The sequence below is a fragment of the Marmota flaviventris genome, chromosome 5 (genome assembly GCF_047511675.1).
Source record: "Marmota flaviventris isolate mMarFla1 chromosome 5, mMarFla1.hap1, whole genome shotgun sequence".
NCBI lineage: Eukaryota > Metazoa > Chordata > Mammalia > Rodentia > Sciuridae > Marmota > Marmota flaviventris.
Window position 1 is genome coordinate 30,535,272 of NC_092502.1, and position 24,899 is coordinate 30,560,170.

A 24,899-nucleotide genomic window follows, 5' to 3' on the forward strand; every position below is an offset into this window, starting at 1 on the left:
AAGATTACTCCAAAACAAGATAGTGGCAATTATAAAGCAGAGCCACTACTGTCACTCTTGGTTGTTAACAAGAGTGTGTGATATTTATAAAAACTTCTGAAGGTGGCCTTTCCACATGGTTGGTTGGTTTGTTTGTACCGGGAATAAACCCAGGGGCACTTGACCCCTGAGACACATCCCCAGCCCTTTTGTTTTAACTATTTAGAGATAGGGTCTCCCTGAGTGGTTTAAGGACTTGCTAAGTTGCTGAGGCTGGCTTTAAACTCGAGATCCTCCCTCTCAGCCTCCTATACCACTGGGATTACAGGCATGTGCCACTGTGCTTGGCCACATGGCTGCCTTTTAACCTGTGCTGCTGTTTAAGCAGCATCCTGACCCTGCTCATGAGCAAAGACTGCTCATACTCCAGCAAACAGAACTTTCTCTGGCTCCAGCTTGAATCTATACCCTTATGTGCTGCAATTTGAGCTTTACCTTACCTTGCAAGACCACACGTTATTCAACAGTATTCCATTTGATAGATGTCCCTGAAACAATGTGCAATCAGTCCTAGAATGTATAAATTTCATTCTTTGGGCAAACTGGTTGGCATACCTGAGTGACTCCAGGCACACCAGTGTATCTTGGTCTATTTGAGGACTTCTTCCATCACTGAAGTAGTTAGAGTAGGGGACTGGATGGAAATTGATGTGGTCAGGGGCAATGTCTTAAAGGAGATGGACCTTCCTGGGGCAGCTAAGATCTAAACTTGTAGCTGCAATGATGAGAGCTATTCCAGGTGATTATTTCATTCTATAGCATAAAGAGTTTTCTCTTAAAATTTTCCAAGGGTCTTTTCAACTTTGTTTCTTTACTTCATTTTTTTTTTGCACCTGGATTGAACTCAGGGGCACTTGGCCACTGTCACATCCCCAGCCCTATTTTGTTTTATTTAGAGACAGGGTCTTACTGAGTTACTCTGTGCCTCGCTATTGCTGAGGCTGGCTTTGAACTCTTGATCCTCCTGCCTCAGCCTCCCGAGCCACCACACCCAGCCTTTACTTCATTTTTTTTGAAGTGGAGTACAATCTTCATGAAATTTATCCAAATGCATCCTATTTATCTAGAGTAGCAGGCCGAGTTTCTATGATGTTAGATCACTAAGGATATGAAGGCACCCTTCTTTTATCTATTTAAGGTACAATAGTTTAGGACTCCCACCTGCTATTGGGCCCACAAAAATTTAATCCTATTCTTCTAATGATGATATCTGGCATTTCCTTATATCAAGAGAATCCTAGTCAGAATATGGAATTTCCTTGACACTTTTCAGTACTAACCACACCTAAATCTTTCTCAGTATTTGGCTGTTATTTTTTTCTCCTGTGTAAGTTGTTTTCATGTTGCTTAAACAAAATACCTGAGGCTGGGTACTTTATAAATGATTTATTTGTCTCATGATCTGGTGGATGGAGGGTCCAAACAGCAGTATGCCAGCATCCTGGTGAGGGCCCCCTTGGTCTGTGTCACAACGTGGTGGATATTTGTAAAGAGAAATAGCCTCATGCAGAAGGGTCCAAGGTATGTGTTGGCTCCTCTATATAAAAATATGCTATGGTGACAACTCCTGTGAGACTCAACCATACTGCAAGACGAGCATTGATCCATATCAGAATGGAACCCTTATAACCAATTACTTTCCATAAGGACCCACCTCTTAAAAGTCCTACCACCTCAGCGTTGCCACACTGGGGACCTAGCTTCCCGTCCATCAAACTTTGGGGGACAAACCATACCAAGCTGTAAACTTCCCTTGTTTTGACACCATATTCTTGCTTCTCCTCCATCTGATCATTCCTTTTCTGGATGCTTCGCCTCTGTTCTTTGAAAGTGTTCTCCAGGGCACGAACTTTGGCCCTCAAGCCTTCTGACCCCATCACATTCACACTGCAAAGCTTCCTGGGATTCTTAGGACAGCCAAATACCTTATTTGAGGTAAGCATGCCCCTAATGGACACTCAGTAGCTTTGCGACAGTACTTGGCCTTGGATGAATAATATCAACTCACAGGTACAAATAACGGAGACAACTTTCTTAGGAAAACTTCCAGCTACTTTATTTGCCCTGAGGTAGGAAGTAACAGGAAGAACCTTGTCAGGAGTCTTAATTTTCCAATTTTTTGTTTTGTTCTGATTTAGGAACACTTGCCTTGAAAAGCAACTCCTGAGCTTGTTTTCTGAGACTTCATTGTTTATCCGAATCCATTTTCGACGGGAAGCTCCCAAGTGTGCTGGACTACAGCGACCCGGTTCACCGAGCCGCCCCCAGCACCCGCCCCGGGCGGCACGTTAGCTGTGTGGGGTGGGGAAGGCTGGGGGAGGGCGAGAAGAGTGCAAACTGCGACGGGGCGTCCCACTAGAGGGTGAGAGGAAGGAAACGGGTCACGGCTGACTCCGCCGAGAGATCCCGCACCCAGGAAAACTACACTTTGAAGAGCGGAGGCGCGACACGAGCTTCAGGGTTTTCACCTTGCCTTTTCCCTGGGTTCCGAGGAGGAAAACAACCCGAGCACACGCCCGGCCCAAAGGGCGGGGCTTTTGTGATGTAATGAGCGGGCCCGCGCAGCCGCAGTGTGCTGGCGGCGCTCCTTACGACCAGAAGCCACGCCCCTTACGGGAGCTGCGGGAACGCGCCTGGCTCTGTCACGCAGTCGCTTTCGCGCGGTGTAGGTGGTGCTAGAGGCCGCCTAGGGGGTTGTAGGGTGACGGCGCTGCCGCCATTTTGTAGGGTGTTTGTCGCAGCGGCTGGAGAGGAACGACGGCGGTTTGGCGACATTTTTCGGCCAAAGGGCCTTTTGCTTTCGCAGAGGTGAGGTTTCGGGTGTGATGTGCTGGGCTAGGCTACTGTCGAATCTTATTTTAGGTCTCGGAGCCAGGTGTTCGAGAAACGACCGGTTCCTGGCCTTGGCCTCTGGGGACTGAGTTGGCGGTTCCTGCGGGGTGCCGCTCCGTTGATGGCCTTAAAAACCTGAAGGTGCTCTGGCGTCGGGGTCCTGCCGTAGGCTCTAAATTAGCCCCACGGTGTTGACCCAAGAGCTCGGACTCTATAATAGACACTGCCAGGGCCGCGAGTGCTAGGTCGGTCCGAGAGTGCGAGGTCGTGTCCGGAGACCCTGCGAGGGGCCGGTCGCTGGTGTTTGTGTTGTCGGAGATCGATTCCCCCGCCCCCAGATGCCTGACCTCCACCGTTTGTAGCTTTGGGGGGCTTTTCCCTAGTCCAGCGTTTGTCCCTGTTTGTACGCCAAAGCCTCTGGCCAGGTGCCCGGGGCGGAGAGGTGGGTGGGGATTGGGTGAATCCAGGTGGTGGGATGCACCTAGTGCAGGTAAGAGGTTGAAACGTCGGGAGATTCGTCCTTTGTGCAATACTGCCCCCCCTCCCCCCCCCCCGTGGAGCATACCATTGTGGAGAGAATGAGCCTTTCTGGTAGTTCTGCAGCGTGTTATCTCTGGTGAAGTAGCCAACCTGCAGACTACCGGCCAATCACCTGTATAGATGGTTCTCCAAACAGGCACCTCCAGGCTTTTTTTTTTTTTTTGCCTATTTGAAAATGCCCTCGAATCATAACTTGTAACCCCCCCCCCCCCCCTTATTAAGGTTGTAAACTGTTCATACCATAAAGTTGTCAAGTATTTTTTAAGATCTTTTAAAAAGGTGATGGAGCATCAGATTTCTAATACTGATGATATATCCATTGTGTCGGGTGTTTTTATTGAAACCTCAGTCACCTGATGATTCTAGCACGTAGGATTTTTTCTTTTTTTAACTAATTAGAGGCAGCATGGTAATTTTAGGTAGCTTTGCTTTTCTCTATATGTGAAGGAACCTTACAGAAGGGGTAGGTCCTAGAAGCTTCTCTTTGCCTCTTGAGAAAATATTTCTAAAATTTGCTGGGGACCAAAGTGGGTGTTTACGGGGCTGGGACCAACAGCTGAATTAAATTTAAAATAGTGAACCCGACTAGAAAAATATTGGGTTCGTCCAAGAAACTCAATCTTAATATTGCATATTAATAAGTTTGATAATTTGATAACTTTGTTTTTTAGAGGAGATGATTTAGCAGACTCATGGTAGGTAGGGAAAAAACAAACTTAAGCAAACACAGATGTGTTGCAAAACCTTCATAATGGATGGTCATGATAATTACCCTTAGTCATCAGAAGCTGAAATTTTGCTTGCTGTTATTTTAAGAATGCTTAGGGGGGTTGGTCACCAGGATGAGGCTCCAAAGAGGTCCCTCAAAAAGGAGGTGAACTTCAATTCTGGCTGTGAGGGTCCTTTGATGTATGCTCTCAAAAAGGAATTTATGTTCTAAAGTGAGGCACATGATTGAATTTATTGAGTGAAAGAAAGAAGTACACAGGGTGGAGTGTGGGTGTTGAAGAGAGGATATTGCTAGTTCCACCTTATCTAGACATATTTATACATGTAAGATCAGTAGTACAGGGACATGAGCTAAGAGGTTGTTTTCAGTTCTCCTTTGTGTTTGTAACTGGACATGTTGATCATTCCTAGGATGTTGGTCATTTACAGGTATGTTGATCATTATTCAAAGGGGTAGTATTTTCTTTCTTTGTTTTTGGTTCGTTTTGCTTTGTGAACACATTTTGTACCTGTGGATAAGGTCTAATAATTGTTGTAATGGTGTTCTTTGTGACCTTTAAACCTGAATTTTTAATCCATGTCAAAGTGGACTTTAATCATGGCCACTTTGTGGTGTTCTGCATGCCTCTTTTCTGCCTCTTTAGTGTCTTCTGTCCTAACTCGAGGGTTGGAGGTGCTTGGAAAGGCCCAGGTCCTGGATTCAATCACTAGCATGAGGGTGGGAGAGAGAAAAATGTTTAGCCAAGCTGAGTTGTAAATGTGGTTAAAATACATTTTTGGCAATTGAAGGAACAAGTTAGGAGAATTTTTCTAGAATTAGGGAAAAGAATAAAGTTTATTTATTAGCACTGGAGATTTAACCCAGAGGCAGTTTATCACTGAGCTACATCCTGAGCCCTTTTTTATTTTTTATTTTGAGACAGGCTCTAACTAAGTTGCTGGAGCTTCTGGGATTACAGTCTTGTGCCACTGTGCCAGCTTTAAATTTTTTTTTTTTTTTTATAATTCTGAAGACTTACTAATCTCCAGTGAGAAGCCAACAATAATTTTAGGATTTTTTATTTGACTTGATTAATATCTTCTCTGTTTGCTTGCTTGTTTAGTTCTGGGAATTGAACCCAGGGGCATTTTACCAGTGAGCTATATCTCCAGCCTGTTTCATTTTTTTATTTTTGAGACAGGTCTTGCTCAGTTTCTTAGTACTTCACTAAGTTGCTGAGATTGGCCTGGAATTTGTTAGCCTCCTGCTAAGTAAGCTTAAAAGAAGCCTCATGAACCAAAAGATGTATAGAATTAGAATGGGCATAGAATTAGAATCAGCATCAAATTAAAATATCCTAATGTTTGGGCTGAAGGTGGTAGAGTACTTAACTAGCAATTTGGAGGCCCTGGGTTGATCTCAGCATTGCTTAAAAAAAAAAAAAAAATGTTTGGTGGCATCAGGCTCTGAAGGCATGATACATAACAGGGAAGACCTCCCAGGAGAATTGAATTGAAGCTGCCTCATTTCAAAGCCATTAATCAATTTGAAATATTTTAAATTTTTACTTGATTTATTTGCTTATTTCTCATTTAGGCAAGCTGAATAAGGTTAACTAAGTTATTTGCTCCATTTTAGATTTTTGCCAGCTCCTTTGTTGAGTTGTGAATTTCTTTTTGCCATTTAAACTCACCCTGTTTAGCAGAGTTTGGACCTTACTGTTAAAAATTTTACGCTTTGAAAAAGAATTAAGTTGGGAAGAGGCAGATTGGTTAAATCGAGCATAGGTTCAGAATCCTGTTGTATATTGGAGGTGTAGATTGAGTCTGGGAATTGTGTTACCCTCATAGTCTGATGTTACTTTAACCCTGCCTCATTATGTATCCCCATAAGTTGGTTTCTTTTTCAGGATTACTCCAGATTTATAACAAATAGATTTTTATTTTAAGAAAAACTACAAATGATTTGCAAATAAACTTCTTACTAGAGAAAATGGATTTATAATAATCACCTTTTGGTTTTTCAGTTTCTCTGTTGAATATTGTGTTCTTTCACTTCTATTTTCTCTTTCTGTGTGTGTTCAAGGGGTGCTGGGGATCAAACCTAGGGCCTTGATAATGCTAGGCAAACACTGACCTACACCCCAGCCCCTCCTTTGTTATTTTCAAACCTTGGAGTCATTCTAAGATTTAGAAAAAGAAGTTTGAGAAAAAAGCTTAATTAATGAAAAGCTTTAAATAGAAGTCACCTCCCATATTTAATATCCGTTTTTTACATTGATTATTTGTATTATACGTTAACCAAGCTGCATGACACTTGTGATTTTATTTAATGTTAAATCAGCTCATGTTTTAATGTTAACATTTTTTTAAAGAAATTTATTTCTAATTAGAAAATTAGCATAAATGACAGTGGCAATAAATTAAGACAAAAAAAATCATTGATTTCAAGCTAAATACTGTTGTCTACTGAAGCCTTAAGCCTGAACCTTTCAAAAATTTGAAGATTAAAAATTTTTGCCAGATAGGGTGGTACATGCCTATGATGGCAGCTACTCTAGAGGCTGAAGCAGGAGGATCCCAAGTTCAAGGCAGTCTGGGCAACTTAGACCCTGTCTCAAAATAAAAACAGGAAAAAAAGACTAGGAATGTAGCTCAGTGGTAAGAGTGCCCCTGTGTTCAGTTCCTAGTACTGCCTCCCCTCTGCCCACAAATTTTTTTTCTTTCATTCTTTTTTGTTTGAAGACAAGAACCAAGCTGAGAATTTGTCCTGGTTATATTCAGAAGAATTGAAAGATGGTGTATTAAAGGTCTCACCGTGTTATCCATTATTTAGTACTAGATCTATGCCACTCAGTAGTTGTCAGATATACCAGTGGTAGAGTACTGTATGCCTTGGGAAACATACCTAAAAATATTCTACAGCCTTTATGACCCTACATGCCATATTTAAATAATATTAATGTATAATGTTTCTATTAATAATGTTTCATTTATTAAACAAATCCATCTCCACAGCTCTCTATAACCTCCACAACTCACTTTTTCTTTTTTTGGTTAACAGATGCGACATTCCAAACGAACACACTGCCCTGATTGGGATAGCAGAGAAAGCTGGGGTCATGAAAGCTACAGTGGAAGTCACAAACGGAAGAGGAGATCTCACAGTAGTACACAAGAGAATAGGCATTGTAAACCGCATCACCAGTTTAAAGAATCTGATTGGTAAATTACTCTCTACTTAGTAACATTTTAGTCCTAATAGTTTTAATGATTTCTTATTTGTTTATATAGCTTGTGTCAAGTGATTGTAGAATGCAGTCAACATTTATTCATTCAAAAAACTCTTATCCATTACTGTTATAGGCTGGCTTCTGTAGTTGCAAAGGCTGTAGCTGCAATAAAACAGTTTCTATCATATATCTGTGTCTGTCTGGGGGTATTGAGAGACAGTTGATCTGCAAGTGAATAAGAAATATATTCAGGGGATGGGGATGTAGATCATTGGTAGAGGACTCGCCTAGCATGTGTGAGTGTGATCCCCACTACCACAGGAAAAAGTAAGCAAGCAGGCAGAAAAATATAGTCAGTAGCATGTTGATTTCTAGCTGCCAGTAACATAGTTGGGGAGTTGAGACACACATAAAGTTCAGTAAAGGTGATGAAAGAATGTCCATTGAGTGCTTTTAACCTGTGTGTAGGAGGGTGGTACATAAATTAGGGTGCTCATTATGTGTTTCAAAAGTGAGGTGATGGAAGGGGTGGGACAGTTTAATCCAGATAAGAAAAGTAACATGTGGATAAGTTAAAGTGCATTGGGGATTAGTCGCTTATATTCTACAGGTTATATTTACAGAATTAAGGCCAATGAATATGTTTGGTATTTTAGAAGTTTACTTATATTCTAAGAACTGTTTTATTTATATACAGGCAGTAGCTAGTAATTTAGGAAAGGGTCTCAAAAATTTACAATAATGTTGAGTCTTTTTTTTTTTTTTTTTTTGTATTTTTACTGGTGTAAAATTTGGAGGTAATACATTTATATAGAATTAAAGGAATCCTAAAGTTCTAAATATTAAAGGCTAGATGAATAGAGTTTCTTGCACACTCTCTTCCATTAATTTCCCTTTCTCATTTGTTTTGTGTTGGTTTTATGTTTTCTCCTTGTTTGTGCAGATGTTCCATTGGGACTGTTTACTAGATTGCTTTCTAAATTAGCCAGCTGGGGTTACTTTAAAAAACAGTATGTAATTTTTTTCCTCCTCCATGCTAAATAGACTTGTTCTGCTAAACAGTGAGCTTATTGGTAGTCAGTGTAGACTAATCATGCTTTTTTAAACACTGTTACATAAGGGAATGTGGAGGGAGGTTGAATGTAGGATTTCAGTGACTAGAGCAAATTGATGTATAGTATAATATAAAAATCATATCTATCCCAGTATATTGATAAGTATACAAAATAAGGTTAACATCATAATAATCATTATTCATAAGTTATTATATATTGTGTATGTACAAAGGAAGTGATTTGATTGATTCATATTTATAGTTAACTACATAAACATAATACCCAGTCAATCTAATTAACCACCAGACCAGTACTTTCTTCTTTGACATTAGCCTCAGACATATTTGGTGGTAATTGTTGATCATAATCCAAAAAATTCTTTTTGAAGGTTAAAAACTTTATGAGTAGTTTTTATAAAACTATAGAAAAAAAATTTAAATCCAGAAAAATGTGAAGAAGGTAACCTTTATAGTGGCCCCCTATTTAGATGTAAATTATTATTTGTTTAAAAAGGTTTCACAAATCTTTGCCTCTGATTATTTCTTGAATATAGATTCCAAGAGGCTAAAGGGTATGAACTCTTAAAAGATGATTCTTAAATATTTTCCTTTTCTTAGAAGGTTCATAACCAAATTGTATTTCTAAAAAATGCTTCTTCATGTTCCCATTATTTTAGCCCTTTGTCACATATATTGCAAAGTGTCTTTTCTTTGTGATTCGTCTTTTAGCAGTAGCCTGTGAGTTGGTCTCTCTTCCTACAGGCTTAATCCATTCTGCACACTTATTGAGAAGATGATGTGACTGTAAATACCACTTTTATATCCTTAAATGTCTTTCTATAACAAGGTATCAGGTCTTAAACCAGTTTAGTGTAAATAGGAATCACCTTGGAGGTGTGTTTCAAATGCAGATTTGATCAATAAGTATGACCCTGAAGCCCAGGAATCTCATTTTTAGTAAGAACTCCTTATTCTAAGTTGTTATTTAATAGACAAACTATTTGAGATACACTCCTTAGCCTGAGCTTTTAATGATATATTTTCAGCCAGAGAATTGCTATATTTCTCAGGGTGAACATTGCTCTTGCTATTATTACCTGAGTAATACATAGACAAATCCATCTCTAAGCCATTGTGGCTAAAAGTACTTTAAATGTAAAGTGATAATATGCCATTTTTCTCCCTTGGAATTTCTTCTACTTTCCCCTTTGTCCATATCCTGGCTTCCCTTTACAGTGAAACTCTGTTCCCATCTTTTTCATGAATTCTTCCCTGACTATTTTAAGCAGATTTGAGTTTTTTCCTTTCTCTGACTCTTAAGCACTCACATCCAACCTTTCAGTATTTCCTTCATTGTTGGGTTTTGTTTTATTTTTATGTGATGGTCTCAAATTGTTCATTATTTGTTGGCAGGGACTTTGCCTTATATAATTTTTTTTTTTTTTATTTCCCACAGGACCTGTGTGGAAATAAAAATGAATGCCCCTATCCTCATTAGTTTTGACTATTTTGAAAGGCTACAGTGAAATATTCACTGGGCATTCAGTGAATATTTGTAAAAATTTAATCAGTCTGTTCATTTTGTTTACCGTGTCCATAGCCTGTATGATTCTATAGTTTTTGTTTATATAATCTCTCAGCCTTGGTCATTGGTCATTATAGATTGAAAAGGTTCCAGTCTTTTTAGTTTTTCCTCATGGTATTGCATCATGCTGTTTTGTTTTTCTATATATTGCTTTTGGATTATCAGCAGCTCTGATTTTATGTAGTATTCCAACTAATGATTGTTTGTGTTTTTTCTGATAGCACGATTTTGGGATTTTTGTGGGAAGGATGCCTTACAGAACTAGATAGGATATGCTTAATGAGTGTGTACTTCCTAGCTTGTGGTGGAGAGTTCTCCCTGACACTTTCAAAACAGCTAACCTAGACCCCCACAATCTTTCCCTAAAATCCTGAGTTATTTCTCCAGTGGCTAGAACTTAGACTGACTCTAGGGAATAAGAATGGGTCATGCATCTTCCGCCTGAATTGGGTAGTACTAGATGCCAGCCTTGTTTTGGGGTAGTGGTTTTAAGGGTGTTTCTCTCCTTTATTTCTGCCTAAACCAGAACTCTGGGGAAAAAATGACAGCATATTCTGGGGAACCTAAAGGGGTTGGTGAGGGCATTTTAGGCAACATCTGTCACTCCATTGCTTGTCAGGATTATTTTAGCTAATTTGTCTGACTGGGCAGGTGTCCCCTCTCTCCCTCAGTGCTCCATGTGCATCCCTCTTGAAGCTTCGCACTCTGTTGAAGAGGACACTCATCCCAGGTAGAGAGGGGGACGGGAAACTGGGCCAATTGAATCTCTATGTCCTTTTCTTTCCATCAGATCAAGGCTACTTAACTGGGATCCATTGACTTCCTGAGGTCCATGACCTCTATGAAACTATTTGCCAAGTTTTGTTCATGCATTTGTGTGTTTCTTAGGGAAGAGGGGTCCACAACTTTCATCATATTCTCAAAGGGATCTGTAGATCCAAGTACTGTGGCACTAGATAATGATGTTTTCTATCATGTGTTTCTTGTGTGTTTCTCAAGCAGGAATGATGGGAAATTAGAAATGCAAAGGGAAGTAGGGTGGAGGGACTTATGTAATCCTAGGCAAGCAATCACAGGATCCCTTTCTCATTTGTGGAACATATCTTGCAGATGTCTTCAGCAGAGTAGGCAGTACTGAAAGTTGTCTGTTTCTCAAGCAGGAATAACAAGGCTAGAAATGCAAAGAAAAGACAGAATAAGTGATGTAAAATAAGTAGTTTGAAAATGTCTCAGTTTTTGTCACTAATGTGCATATTATTTAGGGAGTTTTAATTTAGTCATCATTAAAATGAGAAGGCTAGAATACATTCAGGGCTCCTTGTATCTCTAAGACACCTTTCATGGAAGAATTTTCTGCTAGGATGTCTAAAACGCACTTAACATTAAAAGAGAAAGGAATCCTATTTTGCCTGCCTCTGATTGTGTGTGTGTCTGAGAGAGAAAAGGAAGCTTAGTTTCAGATGCATATAAGACTGACGAGTTCCAGGAGAGTGAATTTTGATTTTAATTTTGTCCAGAAGGTAAAGGAGCACTTAGGTAAACACTAAACATAATTTGACTTAAGCTTTTTTTGTTGTTGTTCCTTGCTATGAAGTGCTTGACAGCAATTTTTATAATGGAGAAACATGGACCCATTTGCTTGTTGGTTAAAGTTATTTCTTAAGTTTGTGAGATAAGTATTATATAAATTTTAACTTGTGATTTTTTTTTCTTTCATTATTTAAATCAGGAATTCTTGTGTGTTTTATTTGACCATTTATTCCAAAATGAAGAGAATGATTTGAAATCCTTTAATGTGTTTGCAGTCATTATTTAGAAGCAAGGTCCTTGAATGAGAGAGATTATCGGGACCGGAGATACGTTGATGAATACAGAAATGACTACTGTGAAGGATATATTCCTAGACATTATCACAGAGACATTGAAAGTGCTTATCGAATCCACTGCAGTAAATCCTCAGTCCGAAGCAGGAGAAGCAGTCCTAAAAGGAAGCATAATAGACACTGTTCAAGTCATCAGTCACGTTCGGTATGATTGATTTTGTTTTTATTTTGAGTGGATTCTTAATTGTGTGTAAAAGCTCTTAAGGAGCTGATAAGTTTCTAAAAGTTTCTTTATATATGTAATGCTATTTGGATATAATTATTATATTACTTGAATCCTTAAAGGAAACGTCCACATTCTCATAGCTGATCTGTATATTTATTAGCTAGCCCTCACTTGCCCACATTTACTCATTCTACAGACCAGATCATGAGTTTGTTGATTTTAATTATAGAATTTATTTCATTTTTGTGTTTGTATAATATAATCTTATGAAAAATAATGCACCCATTTGTTCTTTCAATTGAAATATTATTTTACTTTGAAAGAAACCTCTTTCCTAATACTTAAAAACAAAATGGAAAGTTGCACTGATACTTAAATGTTGTTAACCTGTATATAGCATAATCCTTAATACAGTGCATCATTGTGTAACTACATCTATTGAAATTGTGAATATGGGTGCTGAATGGGAAACATATTTTTAAAAAGCCAAATTTTTTTTTTAAATGGACATCTTCATTGTTTTAATCTGTAAACTGAATTGCAGTTTTTCTCCCCAACCTTTGTTTGATAGAATTAGCTGTTATTGGATTGAACATTGAAATTAACTAGCCTTTGTTTTCCCCTTTGATTTTAATCATGTATATTTCAGAATATTGCTAAATAAGACAGTTACAACAATCTTGACATTTTAAAACATTTTTCTGACAAACTAGACATCTCAACTCACAGCATATGCTAGTTATAGCAAGAGATTAGTAAATCATGACATTGCATTCTTTAAATTTCAGACTTCAATTAAATCAGTATTTTAAAGAGACAATTGTGTTGTTTTTCTATTGCCACTTTAAGTATCTTATCTGAAAATCTGTTCCTTGCCATGTTTTTCTTCTGTAACATAAACTGTGCCCTGTGAATTTCTGGGGACTGAATTTGAAATTGCTCCTGCCAACTGTTCGTGGCCTGGTGCTTATCTGAATGCCTGAATATCTCCCCGCTGAATGAATTGCGTATTCTGCCCTGAATTCACTCTGATATATTGATTGGCTGGACGATCTTGGTGCTGCCCACTTGCCGTTCCAGAAGAGCCACCGAAGGAAAAGATCCAGGAGTATAGAGGATGATGAGGAGGGTCACCTGATCTGTCAAAGTGGAGACGTTCTAAGAGCAAGATGTATAGAATATTTTTCAACACTTTTTAAACTTTGCAGACAGAATAATCTTTTTAAGAATAGTTTGTCAGCGGGGGGCTAAAGAACTCTTCATTGCTTTTTTGTTTTGTTTTTTGTGGGTTGGTTTGTTCTTTTGTATTTCTTCTTTTCTGTAGAATTTAAATATTTCTACTCTAAAGTTCCAAAATAATCAGTGGAATTTGAGATTAGAGCAAGAAAGATAGCTCTATCTAATTGTTTTTGTAGCAGATGAAAATAAAATAATTTGAGTGCTGAAACATTAGTTATGCTTGTTAGAGATCATTTGAAAATATTCCACACTTAAGCATTCATTGTTTGAATAACTAGTTAATTTATACTTAGTTACTTATACCTCTTTTTCTCTCCCTCACTTTAGATGAAATCGTGGACACTTTGGGTGAAGGGGCCTTTGGCAAAGTTGTAGAATGCATTGATCATGGCATGTAAGTTTATTTTTATATCTTTGAACATTCTGATATTTTTGATGGGAAATCACCCATAATTTATATGAAGTATGTTTTTAAAGTAGTAGTAGCTACAAGTTTTTCTGATAGATATTCAACATTTCTTTAACCTAGATATAGTTTATTTACCAGGTACATAGATTTTATGAAGAATGCTGACAAATTCTATCAGATTGAGTTTATTGAAGTTAAAGTGTGTGTTCAAGTGAAGGAGTTTCCCAGAGCTTAGATTGTTGGTCCTCTATTAGGAGAGATTCAGCTACTTTTGGATTGCAGAGACAAAAATATATCTAAATTTTCATAATAGAGTTAACTTCCTAGTCTGCAAAGAAATTATCCTACTTGAGACCTACAGAATTAAGTCCAATTTTTTAAATGAGGCCTACCTACCCGTTTGTGATTTGATGACCTACTCTGCCTCATTTTACCATATTCCTTCAGTTCCTCTATTCTGTGGTTTGCCTATGTCTTTGTAACTAAATCTTTTAAAGCAGATTTAGTAGAACTGCATATTTTAAATTGACATCTAAAGTTTTTTGTCATAAATTATGATAGTTGGAAAGGATGTAATTTTCAGCTTATTTTAAATATGAGTATTTAAAAAATAAATTTTTAAATATATTGGAGGCAATCTCAATATCATAGCCACTTGATAATGTACTATCATTCATGAACAAACTTTCTTGAATGCATACTTAGGACTGGGGGAGTAGCTCAGCAATCAAGTACTTGTGCAAAGCCCTGGGTTCAGTCCTCAGCAACACAAATTTTTCATCCTTGAAGTAATTTCTGTTCCATTGTCCATAAAGAAAATTATCCTAAATTATCTTTTATTATCACCCCATCTTACTTCTCTGCAACAAAAATGTGAACATAAGTTGAATTTTATACTTTGAAATATTTGTAGACTCACAGAACAGTTGCTGAAATAGTTCAATGAATTCCCATATGTCCTTCACCCAGATTCCCCAGAGTGAACGTTTGACAATATTTCCTTTATTATCTACATATACATATATTTTCAGATTTTGCCAGCTAATCTTATTCAGATTTCACCAATTGTTCATTAATGGCCTTTTAAATAATTTCCTGAGATTCTCTTGATTAATCAAGGTTTTCTAATTGATCCAAGTACTAACATTACATATTTTTTTATTCATTAGACATAAAAAGTTTATTGAAGCGTGTCTTGTATTGGGATTGTTGGCTTCTAAAAAAATGAGTACTGTTTGGCATTCTATTTTTTTGTTTTTATAGATATAAACACTGAGAAAAAAAGCTTATTGATCATATAATTAAATATATGGGAGTAGGAGTTTTGCCATTTGTTTTGCCCCCCTTTCTTTTCTGAGGGTGCTGGTGATTTAACTACCCAGGCTTTGTACATGCTAGGCGAGTAGTGCTCTACCACTGAGCTAGCTACATCCTCAGCCCCAACAACTGTTTTATAACAATTTTTGGTAAATCTGGAGATACATGCTAAACATCTTAAGGAGAATATTATCAAAAAACATTTAAATGGCTTATCATGCTACAACTTTATTGAGACCTTGATGAAAGCAATGATTTGGAAACTAGCAAACATGGAAAAAGATTTGGTATCCAGCCAGTATCATTTGTTTGTTAACCCCAAAGATATCTTACAAGAGGAGGAGATTTTGTTTTCTTTTGTAAAGTAGAGGCACCTAGTGAAAAAGGCTTGAGTGCTAGTTCATCTTCAAGTAGATCTGGTGTAGAACAGAGGCAAGAGGAAGTTGAAGATGTCAAAATATTCATGGCTCTATACAAGTGCCCTTTTGTAAATCCCTGAACCCTGTGCTCTTGCTGTTTCTGCATATTTGCATCATAAATATGCTAAGCTAAGAAATATTGTCTTGGCTTCCTGACTTTAGGGTGGTGTCTTTGCCCAAATATTTCATTTCTCTCCCAATTTGATAATCAAAGCTATCTTTCAGGACTCTATACTTTATTGTATAAATAAGATTTTTTTTTTTTTAATTTGTCTTTGTTGGGGCTTCACCTGTTCTGTGAAGAACTCCATTAGACTGTGTGAGGCGTGTAGGAACAAGTCCAATGTTTTTTTGTCCCTAAAACGTGTACTGTCTGGCATAGAATAGGTTAGCCTGGTGAATGAGTGAATGTTTTCAACTGTAGCATATTCTGTTATTGGTTTGTGTTCTTATATATATTTATTTACTTTTTTTTTGTATAAAATCTACATAAATGTAAACTTTTAGGAACAAACATTAAATTCATAAGTATTAAGGGAATTATTGCTTCATATAAAGTATATTTTGTTTGATTGTATGGAAAAGATGTTGTATAGAATTTGGTGTAATCTAAAAGATGGTTTTAAAAAAATAGCATAGAGGATTAATAATTAAAATTATACTTTAAAGGATAAATGGCTTCAGCCCACTGCCATATATTTAGTGTATTCCTCTTAATTTTGTTTTTAAGGGATGGCTTACATGTAGCAGTGAAAATAGTAAAAAATGTAGGCCGTTACCGTGAAGCAGCTCGTTCAGAAATCCAAGTATTGGAGCATTTAAATAGTACAGATCCTAATAGTGTCTTGTAAGTATAAATTGAACTTTGGGCCATTTTTATTACGAAAAATAATCACAATTCTATGAACTAACTTGCTATTTTGATTTATTTTAGCCGATGTGTCCAGATGCTAGAATGGTTTGATCATCATGGTCATGTTTGTATTGTGTTTGAACTGCTGGGACTTAGTACCTATGATTTCATTAAAGAAAACAGCTTTCTGCCATTTCAGATTGATCACATCAGGCAGATGGCTTATCAGATCTGCCAATCAATAAATTGTAAGTATATTTGATAAATTTTTAAAATCAGAAAATTTAAGATTTTTATTATAAAAAACATTAAAAATTGTCATCAAAATATACATACATACCCCAGGTAAAGATGAAACCCTTCTTGATCACCATATCTACTGCTAATTCTCCTTCATCCCTCCCATTTACCAATTCAATTTCTAGGTAAAACTAATAATGTCTTTTTGTTCTCTTTGTAGTTTTGCATCATAATAAATTAACACATACAGATCTGAAACCTGAAAATATTTTATTTGTGAAGTCTGACTATGTAGTCAAATATAATTCTAAAATGGTAAGTAAAAGACTTGCTTTAAGTGATTATCTTTGAAATTTAGCTTAGTTTGGTGATCTTTGCATGAGGAATTTTACTTCTGAGCCCATTATGTTCAATTTTTAATCGCCAAAAAAGTAGGTCTCGGAATGTAGTTCAGTGGTAGAACATTATTAGCATAGCCCCTTCTAGGCTTTAAGCTTGATCCCCAGCACCCAGCAGAAAAAAAGAAAGAAAGATTATTTTTGTTCAGTATTTTGAGTAGTGTTATAAAATGTCTTTATTAGTTTTATGTTTTCTCAATTTTGTAGAAACGTGATGAACGCACACTAAAAAACACAGATATTAAAGTTGTCGACTTTGGAAGTGCAACATATGATGATGAACATCACAGTACTTTGGTGTCCACACGGCACTACAGAGCTCCAGAGGTCATTTTGGGTCAGTAGACACCAGACTTCATTATACTGTAATTAAAGAAGAGAGTTTTGTTCTTAATAGCTTTGATTTATGTGGATGGGGTTCATGGCTAAAATGGTAACTTTAGCAATATACAGAAAACATTTTGTTTTTCATTAAAAACATGTGAACATTATTATAAATATTATTTTCTGAATAATATGAATGTGATACCACTTGTGAAGCATTCCAAAGGGTGATTATTTTTTAATGGGTTTATTAACATAAGAGAGCAGTTTCCATTAGCTAAATTCATCATAGCATTGTGATTTTGAAATTTTGTAGGTACCCATTTTTATGCCTTCACAAAATTATGGTTCTGGTAAAAATGCTAATGGTTTTATCTGGCAGACTCTAGACGTAGGGTAGATAAAGATCAAGAGGAGAAGAAAGAAACTCTCCAAGTGGAGAGTTTCTTGATGACCATTGATAGGAGAAAGGCTGGAAAAGAAAATGAGTTAAAGTGCAGAGTTCGAAATAAAAAGGAAAAATTTTAAAGTGAAAGATGGGGTTGAGTACTTGCTATTGAGAAAGTTCCAGGTAAGGGAGAGTTGATATAAGTCTAGAATTGGATTCATTGGCCTCAGAGAAATCTGGAGATTGGGCGATTAGAAGGATCTTTTGGCATATCTGTGGAGCGTTCCTGAGGGTGGAAGCTGGTGGTGCAGGTTGAAAGGAAGACGTAATCTGGTGCTACAATAGAGGGATGATGTCTTGGTTGTTGATAGTAAACAGGTAAGGCCTGGAAAGGGTGGGAAAAGTGAGTGATGGAGAATTCCAGAATATTAGAGGTGACTCACCCAAAAATGAGATGATATGCTGCAGAAAGTTACAATCATCTGGGAAAAACCTAGATTGTAGATAAGAGTAGTTAAAGAAAAAAACTTTTATTTGCAGTCCAGGTTATAGCATTTACAGATTCTGGATATGTTAACTATAAGTTGGAATTGGAGTCATTGCCCTTGAGGCAAAGGATCTGGAAATTGTCAGATTAGATTCAAACGATAAGCATTATGAGAATGAACAGAAATGACTAAATCATACTCCTCAAGGCCTTTGAATATATTGTTTTTTTTCCTGTGTCTTTAACTTGAGTGTCATAATTGAAATGTTTTTTAAAGTAGCTTTATTTATGCATTCTTTTACTAAATGTTTGGTCTTTAAAAGATTAAAATATCCTGTATGGTTTATTATTCTCCTTTCCAGTTGAGTCTAGGTCTAAGAAGGATAGGTGTTTTATTCTTTCCAGAATAGTATTGCCATTGGAAAAAAGGAGAAAGTATCATGTACAGCCAGCCTGAAATACATGTATTTCTCCTTCTTTGTGTGAACTTAAGTATTTCTGCTTATAGGTGAAACTGCTTTTAATTCCTATTAGAATTTTTACATAATTTATGTCAAATATTTCTTTTAATAGAAGATGTAAACTCATGTATCAAACTTATGATAATAGATAGGGGATAAGTAATTATATTCTCTGAGGATAATTATAAACCTGTATTTGCACTGATAAAAGGTAAAAATTCCTGAGCCATCCATGAACTGAGTATATAGTGTATAGTTCTCCCCTGTGTAAGCAGTTCAAAGAATATAGAATTGGTAGTTATATTTGGAAAATGTGCTAGTCCCCTTTTATTTTACATAAAATGTCCCCTCCCAATGAGATCATACTGGATAATGTTTGATACAAAACTTCAAAGTGTAAACCCTGAATTTGTTCTCGTATTTTCCCAAATAGACTATTCAAAAGAGTTCACCCATATAGGGAAGGACTTATAGAAGATTAAAAATTATTGCATAATAACATTCTTATGTTTTATAGCTTTAGGTTGGTCTCAGCCTTGTGATGTTTGGAGTATAGGTTGCATTCTCATTGAATACTACCTTGGGTTCACAGTCTTTCAGGTATGTATGTAGTAAATTTTATTTAATAATTTACAATGAATTTTAAATGTTGGTTTTAGTTTCCTTATTGGAAAGTTGCCATAGATCACTATTCTTTATTAAAACTTGCATATGCAAATGGTTATCCTTTAGAACCCAATTGAATTAAATACTGTTAGTGAATAGCATAACTCATTTAAATGTGATTGATGTGTCTTTAACACATGGTTTATGTATGGTTGGTTCATCTTGCCTCATGTTTCCATTTTTTAAATTATAGAGCTCTTTCATAAATTTGCATTAGTGTTGACATGGCTAGTTTTAATTCAGCTCTGGTTATGTTGACTATCATATGACCATGAACAAGTCACTTCTTTATTTATAAAAGAATTCAGTAACAAGTGTATTTTACACTAAAAAACAGCTTCCATGATGTCTTAGGCATTTCTAAGTCTTCAGGGAAGTCGTTGAAAATCATTCCAATGTAATGTGGTGTTTGCTACAATGGAACAATGTAGAAAATGTAGGGAGGCTTCAGGGAGGGTTCCCTGGATTAGAGAAGGAATCATTGAGGAGGTGGGGAGTTCTGGCTAATGCTAGAAGGAAGAATAGGAGCTAGCTAGTCAGAAAACAAGAATGTGACGGGGCCTATAAGGAAGGAGAAATAGATTATGTTCTAGTTAGGGAAGAAAAGTATTTATTGGAGTATTTCCTGTAAATGGGAAAATGAAGACAAGAACTGACAGAAAGGGCATATACCTTTGAGAAGGGTATTTGTTTTATCCTTGAAGTCAGTGGTTTCCAAATATGGGCTGGTCCAAAGTGAAAATGATTTTATAGAATTGCCATTCTATCCTTTTATTAGATGTTACACCTCTTTTTTTTTCATATTAAAATCTCCCTTTTATGAAATGATGGTAGTTTTTGCTGGTAGTTAACTTTTATTATTTTAGCTTTTTTTTTCTTTTCAGTAGTTGAATCTTTCTTTCTTTTTTTTCTTTCTTTCTTTCTTGGGCACTAGGGATTGAATCCAGGGGTGCCTAACCACTGAACCACACCACACCTCCAGCCTTTTTTGTATTTTATATAGAGACAGTTTCATTGAGTGACTTATACTTAGGGCCTTGCCAGGTTGCTGAGGCTGGCTTTGAATTCACGATCCTCCTACCTCAGCCTCCTGAGATGCTGGGATTACAGCTGTGCACTATCATGCCTGGCTTCAGTAGTTGAATTTTTAAAGTTAGAAGTCCTTATTTGGTGAAATAAAAAGTAGGAAACTCTGTTTTGGTTTCCATTTTTTTTCTTATAAATTTTTAAGTACATCTGGAGTCTAAAAGTCTTGATAGCTTTAGATAATGCAACCATTGGAGAATAAGTAGAGTTGTGGTATGATCAGGATGCTCCGTTGTTCAACTTTGCTTTGTTCGGGGAAGGATTGTGAAGATGTAGTTCAGAACTGTTGAGGTTGACTTTTGAAGTTAAGCAGTACAGAGGCAAGTGAAGCTATGAACAGTTGAGTCATGGAGGTGGTCATTATCACACACGTACGAGTTCACTGCTTGTGGGGCACCTCACCAGGCTTCTGTTCCTGTCTGATTTGTAGAAAATCAGTCAAAAAGTACTCTTGAGTTGGTAGATGAGTTTAATGTCTTCAGGACCGTTGTTATCAATCTATTGTAGGAATTGGTGTCTGGTTTTTTTGTAGTAAGTTGTAGAGTCAAGAAAAAGTAAGGTTGAATGCATTCTTTCTTCCCACTGATTGAGTTAAGTAGGTGCTTCAAGTGATTTTATAATTGTAAAGCACTTATAAGGCCTTAAGTGAAATGTATATTATTAACATTAATTTTAAATGGGGAACTAATAATATTCCTTTCATGAATTAATAACGTTTTGAAGGCAGTGTGCTTGACACTATAGTTGGTAGATTTAAAAAGCAATCACACACAACCCTGCTCCCTAAAACGAGGGGTGGCAAATGATGACCATGGTGAATTGTGCCTTATGTTTGTTTGGTTTTTTTAAAGATGATTAAATAAGGGACTATTTGTGAGCAGCTAAGCCTAAAATGTTTATTATGTGGCCTTTAAAGAAAAAAATTGCCATATTCTACTTTATAAAGCCAAAGCTATATCAGTGGAAAGAATATGAGCTTTGTATTGTTTATGGCTCATTCTTCATCATTTATAAGCCATGTGACTTTAAGGTAGTATCTTAACCTCTTTGAACTCATGTTCCCACATATACAGCTGAGGATTGTTGTGAGAATTATCGGGTATTTTCAGCACCTGAGATTAATGTTAGTAAGTAGGCTGGCTATTTGTTTGATAATGGAGGTTAACTTTTGTTTAAGCAGCTGATTAAATGAAGAGGTAAGTGGATGTGTAACCGATGTGATTCTGCAATCTGTATACAGGGTAAAAATGGAAGTTCATAACCCACTTGAATCAAATGTATGAAATATGATATGTCAAGAGCTTTGTAATGTTTTGAACAACCAATAATAAAAATTAAAATAAATTAAATAAATTTAAAAAATAAATGAAGAGGTAACAGGATTTCTGGTAATCTTCCCCAGTTCTTGAGTTAAACAGTGTGAAAAATACAAATAGTGAAGGAAATTGTTCTGTTTTACATTAAACAAGTTACATGTTGCTCACTATGCAGACCTTGTTATTCCGTCTCCAAGACTAGCTTGTTCAGTATTGTTTCATCTTTGGAGAAGTGTGCAGTGTAAATTGTATAGCTGTCTAGTTCTTTTATGTAAGCATCATATTCTTATGTCCTTTTTTTAATGTACATGTGGGGAAATAAGAGTGCTAAACTTTCTTTTTCCACATTTTTTAGACTCATGATAGTAAAGAGCATCTGGCCATGATGGAACGAATATTAGGACCCATACCAGCACACATGATTCAGAAAACAAGGTATGTTTAAAGATTAAAGCTCTTCATTGGATGCATGCAATGGCCTCTATTGCAACACAGAAAACTTAACATGGTCATAATGCTTGTTTCAAGGACTGTGGATTTTGAAAAAAAAAAAAAAAATTCTATGTTAGTGATTACTTAGATTTACGTCTTTTAACCCATTTAAAAAAAATAATTCAAGGATGGGGCTGTAGTTCAGTGGGTAGAGTAACTGCCCATCATATTCAAGACCCTGGGTTCAGTTCCGTTACCACCAAAAAAACAAACCCCAAAACAACAACAACAACAACAAAACGGTATTTATGTTATGTTCTTTTAAAAGATGGAAGGTTTTTGTTTTATTTGATTTTTTTTTTTAAACTTAACCTTTACATACATGTTTTCCTAAGTTGATGTAAAAATAAAAATAGAGGTGGGAAAGCTTATTTTTTATACTCATATCAGTCTAAGTTTGAGAATAACATTCCTAAGTTTGATTAACACTATAGTGGTTTGCAAACATACTTCACCACAGAAGTCATCTAGGGAGTTATTTACAAGATTTACAGCCCTATTCCAGATCTAGTGAAAGCAGAATTGACAGGAATGGATCCAACAGTGTCTATTTTTAAAGCTGGCATTGTTCCATTATATTTGGGACAAATTTTAGTTGAAATATTAAAACCCCACAGGATGGGGGCAGAAAAAGGAAAATACTATATAAAGTGTCATGCACATTTGTCACTGAGACTTTTTTTAATTGTATATAGGTGTTTATATATCTAAAGAAAAAAGGTCATTCTTTAATCTGTCCCCCAGCCAGGGGGCAAGGTAAAAATGTAGATCTTTTAGTATTTTATTAATCCAGATTTCTTTTTCCTTCTAGGAAACGCAAGTATTTTCACCATAACCAGCTAGATTGGGATGAACATAGTTCTGCTGGTAGATATGTTAGGAGACGCTGCAAACCATTAAAGGTGAAAGAAAAAAGGATTAAAAGAAAAATAAATTTTCACTATTATTAGTATCTTTTTTAACAAAATTTTTTTCCTCCAGGAATTTATGCTCAGTCATGATGAAGAACATGAGAAGCTTTTTGACCTTGTTCGAAGAATGTTAGAATATGATCCAACTAAAAGAATCACCTTGGACGAAGCATTGCAGCATCCTTTCTTTGACTTATTAAAAAAGAAATGAAATGGAAATCAGTGGTCTTACTATATACTTCTCTAGAAGAGATTACTTTAAGACTGTGTCAGTCAACTAAACATTCTAATATTTTTGTAAACATTAAATTATTTTGTACAGTTAAGTGTATATACTGTATGTTTTGTATCTATAGCAAATTTACCTTGTTAAGCAGTATGGTCTTGATAATGAATGAAATATAAAAGTTGAAATTAATTTTCCTTTTTGAGATTAATTACCATTTTTAAAGGCCTTTGGAATTACCTTTGTGTCCAGTGATAAAGTGATTGGTCTTGTCTTTTGTACATGAAGTTTGACTCTGAAGTGATTTTTTTTTTTTTAAGTAAAAGGAAATCTTGATTACTTTATTCTTAAGTGAATATTATTTATGTACCTCAAATTTAAAAATTTTCAGTTTTTTCCTGGAATAATTGTACAGGTAATCATTATTACTAACTTAGGTAGGCCTAAATATTGGAAACCAAAACTCATAGAAAATATTTACTATTAGTTTCATTAAATTATAGGTTTTGTATCATTTTATTGGATCAGTGGGGGCAAGTAGGCATTCATGGAAAGTCATTCAATTTGTCCATCGTGACAGGTTGTTTAATAAAACACCAAGTACATACTTCATTGAAGATTAAAGTCTAATTGGAAAGTCAGCTTGGAAAACCATACTTTTCCAATAACTCTTTGGTGAGTCACAGATATAAAAATAGGACTTCTGATGCCTGAGATTTTTTGTTTTGAGGGATATTTTTGGTGATGCTGAGGATGGAACCCTGGGCTTCATGCATTGCTAGGCAAGCGAGGTTTTAGTTTTTAATGCAGAGTCCTGGAGGAGTCTTGAAATTATTACGTTTCCTTATCAAATTAAGTAAATACCTAAACCTAAGCCTACAAGAATTAAGGCTATTTTAAGCAGTGTGTGCTTGTGTGTTAATCCTTACTTGGAAAAACAAAAAAGGGTTTTATTAGAAAAAACTTGGGGAAGAGAGCTCTACAGAACTTAATTGTTTAATGGAGTTTTTGCTTATAGGTATTTTTCTTACTGTGCCTGTTTTCACATAAAAACTAAATGTTACTTAATGTAGTAAACGAAAAAAGGCTTTTTGTTCAATCTGCCAGGTTGAAATATTTATCATTATAGAATTCATAATTGGTTATTATGGTTGTTTTGTTGAAAGTATCCTCATTTCATAAGTGCATTACAGACAGATTTGAATTACATCTGTATATTTTAAACAGAAAATGCCTGGAATTTTCTTGCCTGATAAATAATAAAACCAGGCTAGATTCCCCTAGAGTTAGCATTTACCAGTGTAATGTGTTCTGAAAGTTGACTAGACATTTTTAGATAAGTTGTAGAGTCATTTAAATAATATTTAGACTTCTGATGGAATCACATACAGTGACATACTCTTCAGAATAGTTGAGCTTTATTTTGTTACTGTTTTTTTTCTTTTTTAATTTAATTTTTAATTGGTACATTATAATTATACATAACGTGAGGTTCATTAAAACATGATTATACGTACACATAACATCCCAAGTTAGTCTTGTCTGGACAGACCAGATGAGTAAACAGGTATAGGTAGATTAGATTAGATCACTTGAGTGTCTTAGTCTATTTTCTGTTGCTAATAAC

The 24,899-nt window shown here is 36.0% G+C and overlaps 1 protein-coding gene and 1 long non-coding RNA gene across 5 annotated transcripts; one reads left to right on the forward strand and one right to left on the reverse strand.

The window, feature by feature from the left end:
• Nucleotides 1-1,410: 1,410 nt before the first annotated feature.
• LOC114082227 (uncharacterized) lies at nucleotides 1,411-2,618 on the reverse strand. Its single transcript, XR_003580939.2, has 2 exons — nucleotides 2,508-2,618; nucleotides 1,411-2,394 (listed from the first exon to the last, which is right to left on the reverse strand). It is a non-coding gene; the product is annotated as an uncharacterized lncRNA (long non-coding RNA).
• A 136-nt stretch (nucleotides 2,619-2,754) lies between these two features.
• Clk4 (CDC like kinase 4) lies at nucleotides 2,755-23,559 on the forward strand. 4 transcript variants are annotated; one of them, XM_071612060.1, is made up of 14 exons: nucleotides 2,761-2,847; nucleotides 7,184-7,344; nucleotides 8,296-8,362; nucleotides 11,797-12,019; nucleotides 13,121-13,211; nucleotides 13,607-13,673; nucleotides 16,155-16,271; nucleotides 16,359-16,525; nucleotides 16,738-16,832; nucleotides 17,123-17,252; nucleotides 19,093-19,175; nucleotides 21,999-22,078; nucleotides 22,947-23,037; nucleotides 23,117-23,559. In XM_071612060.1, exons 2-14 carry the CDS (start codon nucleotides 7,242-7,244, stop codon nucleotides 23,255-23,257), a joined length of 1,455 nt encoding a protein of 484 aa, XP_071468161.1. In that variant the 5' UTR covers nucleotides 2,761-2,847; nucleotides 7,184-7,241; the 3' UTR covers nucleotides 23,258-23,559. The 4 variants fall into 4 exon arrangements, with proteins under 4 accessions (XP_071468158.1, XP_071468161.1, XP_071468159.1 ...); XM_071612057.1 differs by lacking the exon at nucleotides 8,296-8,362 and having other exon boundaries at nucleotides 2,755-2,847; XM_071612058.1 differs by lacking the exons at nucleotides 2,761-2,847; nucleotides 8,296-8,362 and adding an exon at nucleotides 10,663-10,721 and having other exon boundaries at nucleotides 7,254-7,344.
• The last annotated feature ends 1,340 nt before the right edge of the window (nucleotides 23,560-24,899 follow it).

What these genes read in the sequence shown, in the direction of transcription:
- Clk4 (XM_071612060.1), top strand. Translation starts at nt 7,242, where the DNA reads ATGAAAGCTACAGTGGAAGTCACAAACGGAAGAGGAGATCTCACAGTA. An exon ending in AGACGTTCTAAGAGCAAGAT is followed by an intron (nt 13,212 to 13,606) that starts GTATAGAATATT and finishes CCCTCACTTTAG; the next exon opens with ATGAAATCGTGGACACTTTG. An exon ending in AGCTCCAGAGGTCATTTTGG is followed by an intron (nt 17,253 to 19,092) that starts GTCAGTAGACAC and finishes TATGTTTTATAG; the next exon opens with CTTTAGGTTGGTCTCAGCCT.